This window comes from Sinocyclocheilus rhinocerous, unplaced genomic scaffold (genome assembly GCF_001515625.1).
Source record: "Sinocyclocheilus rhinocerous isolate Xijiao unplaced genomic scaffold, SAMN03320098_v1.1 scaffold1230, whole genome shotgun sequence".
NCBI classification, from domain to species: Eukaryota; Metazoa; Chordata; class Actinopteri; order Cypriniformes; family Cyprinidae; genus Sinocyclocheilus; species Sinocyclocheilus rhinocerous.
In genome coordinates, this window is record NW_015652275.1 from 515,662 (window position 1) to 520,932 (window position 5,271).

At 37.8% G+C, this 5,271-nt stretch overlaps 1 protein-coding gene across 1 annotated transcript in view; it reads left to right on the top strand.

Annotated features, from left to right (window-relative positions):
• LOC107714289 (glycosylated lysosomal membrane protein-like) overlaps window positions 1–2,358 on the top strand; it is a 7,646-nt gene extending 5,288 nt beyond the window's left edge. The window contains exon 2 of the mRNA XM_016520101.1: window positions 1,463–2,358. Coding sequence (XP_016375587.1) covers window positions 1,463–1,616 — 154 coding nt within the window. The 3' untranslated portion in view covers window positions 1,617–2,358. The remainder of the gene's footprint in view (window positions 1–1,462) is intronic.
• The last annotated feature ends 2,913 nt before the right edge of the window (window positions 2,359–5,271 follow it).

Genomic DNA, 5,271 nt, shown 5'->3' on the forward strand with positions numbered 1-5,271 from the left:
GATCCCTGAGGAACCCCAGTGACCAGTTGATGTGATTTGGATACCTCTCCTCCACAAGCCACCCTGAAGGACCTACCTGTGAGGTAAGACTCAAACCAGGGGAGTGCAGTTCCGGTGATGCCCAGCGATGAGAGGGTGGACAGAAGGGTTTGATGATTAACAGTGTTGAATGCAGCAGATAGATCTAGCGGAATGAGAACTGAAGATTTGGACTCAGCTCTTGCACTCCGCAGTGATTCAGTGACTGTTTCAGTTGAATGGCCACTTTTAAATCCAGATTGATGTTGATTGTTTATTGTCCAGCTTGTTGTGCTATGAGAGGAAGGAAGGCACTTGGTTGAACACTTTGTTCAAGTGATTTTGCTATGAAAGAGAGGAGAGACACGGGCCTGTAGCTTTCAACAAGTGAGCTGTCTAGTGTGTTTTTTTTACGCAGTGGCGTTACGCGAGCCTGCTTGAATGCAGTGGGAAAAATGCCTGTGAGAAGAGATGTGTTGGTGATGTGTGTGAGTGAAGGCAGAAGTGCAGGGGAAATACATAGCTTGTAGGAGATGTGAGGGGATGGGGTCTAGGGCAGGTGGTAGGGTGGCTGGAGAGGATAATTTTAAAGAATTCTTCTTTTGAAAGAGGAGGAGGAGTGAAGTTGGTCAGCTGGGTGTGTGTTTGCTGTGAGTTCCTGGGTGAGTGGAGCCGAGACCTGACTGCTGATGTTTGTGAGGTAATTAGCAAAATCATCAGCAGTTAAAGGGGTGAGTGAACTGAGGAGAGTATTGAATGCTTTGAAGAGTTTGCGTGTGTCTGATGCGCTGTTGATCTTGTTATGGAAGAAGGTACTTTTGGCAGCGTGAACTTTGGTGGAAAACGAGGATTGCAGTGACTGATACCTGCTGAGATCAGATTAATCTTTTGATTTGCGCCATTTTCTCTCCGCTGCCCTGAGTTTAGTCCAATACTCACAGAGGACATCGAATAACTAAGGGCTGGAGGGAGTAGCATGTGCTGTCTGGAGGAAATAGGTCAGATATTGTCTAGGCAGCTAGTTAGGGTAGAAAATAACATATCCGTGGCACAATTCACATCTAATGATGAGAAATGTGTGGGAATGGGAAGAGAGGACAAAACTACTGTGGTGCAGTTTGCCACTTAAGCACAAATTAACAGGTCGCAATAAGTCTTTTTTTTGGGGTATATACTAATTACTGCTAACTGCAAACAACATGCACAATCAGCATAAAATGTTAAATACAAAAAGCAGTAAACGAATGAATCCTCCCTACAAGCAAATATGTATTCTAAACGAGAGAAACAGAAAACTGGAATTAAGCAAAACTCTTAAGCGCTATTTGTTGTTTTTCTTTATAATGAAGTAGTATGTATTTAGTAGATTCTGTTTAACACATAAAAGAGTGTATAGAAATTCTACATTGGTTGTCTGAACTCTGAACTGTTCTTTACTCCACAGGACTGTTTTAATGGGCTTGGGCGAACCTCTGGGCAATTCATTCTACAATTTACACATTGCCTTCATACCCATTGGAACTGTTATACTGGTTTTCATTTTCGCGGTTGAGTGTGCTTGTAAGAGGACATCGGGCTACGTGCGAATCACGAACTGAAACATTATGGTACAAGCCTCGCCCTCATGCACACACACACCAATCAGTGATGAGGTTACTGACCACTGAGAGGACCATTACAAACACATAACTTTTGATTGGATGACTGAGTTAAAATTTAGAAATAACACAAAAAATTATCTGGATGGGTCGGTCTTTTTAATTTAAATGGGTTACATATTGAATTTTTCTACACCTTCATACTTAAATCTCATAGGTCATACGATAACAGATCAAACCTGCAAGTGCAAACAAATCATTTGTTTGTTTTTTAATAAATTTTTCATACATTATGTTTGTTTGTCCCAAAATTCTGCTTGTAAAATCGATTAAATTGGGCAGAATTATGACAATTGCACACATTTTCTCTTTAATCCTGAAATATATGCAAATGTTTTAATAATTATTAAAAACTGCACTGCTGTAGGTTCTCCGTAGGGATGCCCAAAGCCTAATTATGAATTCGGAAAGACATGGATAATGAATAACACATTCTACGGAGCCCCTAAAGGGACATGGTTAGTCTTGCTGTGGTACAGTAGTCAGTCACATTACAGTACATCAGATTTCACTTATCGCTTGAAGATAGTAAGGAGAGAAGATTTGGTGCGTAACAGGTCCTGAGTGCCACTGACAAATATCTTGTAAAATCAGTACCACCTAAAATCATACCCTAGGTTATATATTGTATTTACAACTCATCAATTAAATATTTACTATTTTATATTATGCATAACTGTAAAGCTTTTGTCATTTATTTAAAAAACATCCATTATGATGAAGCCTTTTGTTCTTCAGGAGGATGGTAAGATTAGATAGATAGATAGATAGATAGATAGATACTGAAATAACCAGAATATCTATTGATGTCCTCATCGCTTTTAATTTTAGGGCTGGGTGTTATGACCATGGTTATGATGATATATAACAATTATATTAGCGATCATCTAGCTAAATTGCATTTATAGTGTTTTCTAGCAGAAAAAAACGTTCACAGGCTTTGCATTATGTACTTATGTATAGGCTATAAATGTCAGGAAACTAGATTCCTGGCCACATGTCAATGTCCATGGACAACTGGTTATTTTGTCATTTGTAAAGACCACTGTCGACTCCACCTGCCTTTAAGTGAAGCAGATAATTGTTTGTTTTACTCCTGTTTTCACAGTTTCCCCTACTAAAGCCATTTACATTGCAGGATGTTTTGCCACTCATTCCCAGTCATTGTATACCCTCTATACACACAGAGTGCACGTAATTGCAAATTGGAAAGTGAAAGGAAAAACAAGCGTGCATTTAAAAATGTTTTCAATAATTCAATAAATCACCATGTCCCTTTAGGGGCTCCGTAGAATGCGTCATTTCTTTTCTGAACATGGTATTCAGATTTGGGCACATCCCTAGTTCTCAGGGATTCTTATATATGTTGAGTTTTGATGTTTTTAACATAACTGTGGTATATGGGGGAGTTTTTTAAACATTCATTTGCACTATGTAGAAACACTCTAAAATCTTTTATAAAAGGCTTATAAATATGGGTTCAAAAACTTGTATTGTTCTCTATATAAATGTACTGAACACTATTCTGTGGACTTGAGTTTTGTGTCCACTGTGGATCTATAATGTTTTATACAACTGTTGCATGTCAGTCAAACATTGAAACTGTTAAAATCAGATATCTTGTGCACCATTTATTCATAAACACATTCAAACATTATATACAGATGGAAACATCAGATTCTAGATATACTTGGCAAGACTGCATTATGACAAACATTAGAAAACATATGAGGAATATGGAACAAAACAATGCAATATCAGCATGACAAAAACAACAGCATCATCATTTATCATGTAATCATCTTATTATTCCATTAATCATTTATAATAATCATTTAAACCATTTATACACTAATTTCATTCATTTTTTCATTGATTAGTCATTTATATTATTTTTCCATTGTTGTTTAATCTTGTGATTGTGTGGACTTGTCTTCACAAGTAAGAGATCAGAGAATGTCTCCATTTCAGAGGTTGTTGTTGTGAAGCAGTAATTTTCCATTGCTATGGCTTGTGTTATAATAACACTTTTTGGATTTGTACTGGTCTGAGCATTGAAACATACGCAACTATGATTATTCAATAAACTCTTCTCTTTTTTATCATCATCACTTCGTCTCCTGCTTCTGCTCTTTATTGGCTTTTCTCAGTCAATTTCTTGGCTGATAGAAGACTGTTGTCACTGAACCGATGTGAATGACCCTCACAAAATGGCGATGAGGACCAGTTAAGGTCACTACCAGATTTGGGGCGGGAACATTAGAAATTTGAAAGATAAAATACTTGCTTATTTAATGACCAGTGTGTTACAACATCGTTTACATTTTTTGCATTGAGGCAATTTGTCCTAGTGGAAAATTAGACTAAATTAAAGTATATTTTTACGTAACGGATCACCCAGTATTATTCCTTTTACTGCAATGAAATGCTCTAACTGAAATAATCAGTGAGATATAAATTATAAGGTGTCATCATTTAAATCATGGTAATTAAACTAAGCTAACACGTCATATTCAATCAAATAAATCACTGGCACATACCTTTTCTTCTGTGCTGTGTCTGAGTGCTGCCAGTAGCAGAGTGTGAAGGGTGCGCACTTCGAAGACCGCATTTGAAGTGTGATTGCATCACAGCGTCACTGTGTAGGCTGTCCCAATGTGAAGGGTGCACACTTCGAAGGCCGATGGCGTCACCGCGGCTCGACGAAGGCTGCCGTAATTCGAAAGCGACTTGAAATGCGCCCTCCGTTTCACAGGAAAATGAAGTGTACGTCTGATGCACCCTTCGCACCCTACCCTATCCCAGAATCAGTTGTGTGCAGATGACGACGGAATTTATATTCAAAGAACATGCGGGTGAGAGTTCTGTGGCGGCCGAGGAATTCACATTTGAATGTAAGTATTGTGTTTTAATTTACTCAAATACAGTACTTAGCGAAACAAAGCCAGTTTTTTTTGTTTTTTTTTGTTTTTTAAAAGCGTGAACTTAAACTAAAAATGTTACCACTGCAAGACTTCATTCGTTAGATGGTCTGAGAAAAAAATCTTATATTTCAATTGTTTTAGGGAGCAATGAGCAGACAGCTCAGTTTATTAAAATGAGGGGTAAAAAAAAAGGACCATTTATTTACCAGGGCCAAAAACTCAGCCAGCGTGGCTTGGAAAAGGCAATGACACGTTTGTAATCTTTACACTAGGCTCTCTTGTGTATTATAACTCTTAGCTGTCACTCTACACAAAGCCCACAAACAATAAGACAACCAGTATATAATGAATATTCTTTCCCTTTGTTGTGTTTTTGTAGTGCTGTCATGCAAGATATGTCTACAAATGTTTTAACCAAACTTATTTTGTGTGCATCTCCTGTTAAGATTGCAGCCCTCTCTTAATATTTTTCATAAGTGTTTCCATTTTCTCTTGTTTTAGGACAATTCTGAAGAAAATGGGCCTGCTGGGGAAGGACCTAAGAAAATACAAAGCAAGTTAATCCACACATTTTTGCTGAAATTCATTGTGCTGTTGTTGTGTTGAATATCAAACTCCAGAGAGAGACAGAGGAGAGAAGAGCACATTAAAGCCCTGTTGCTTTGACCAAC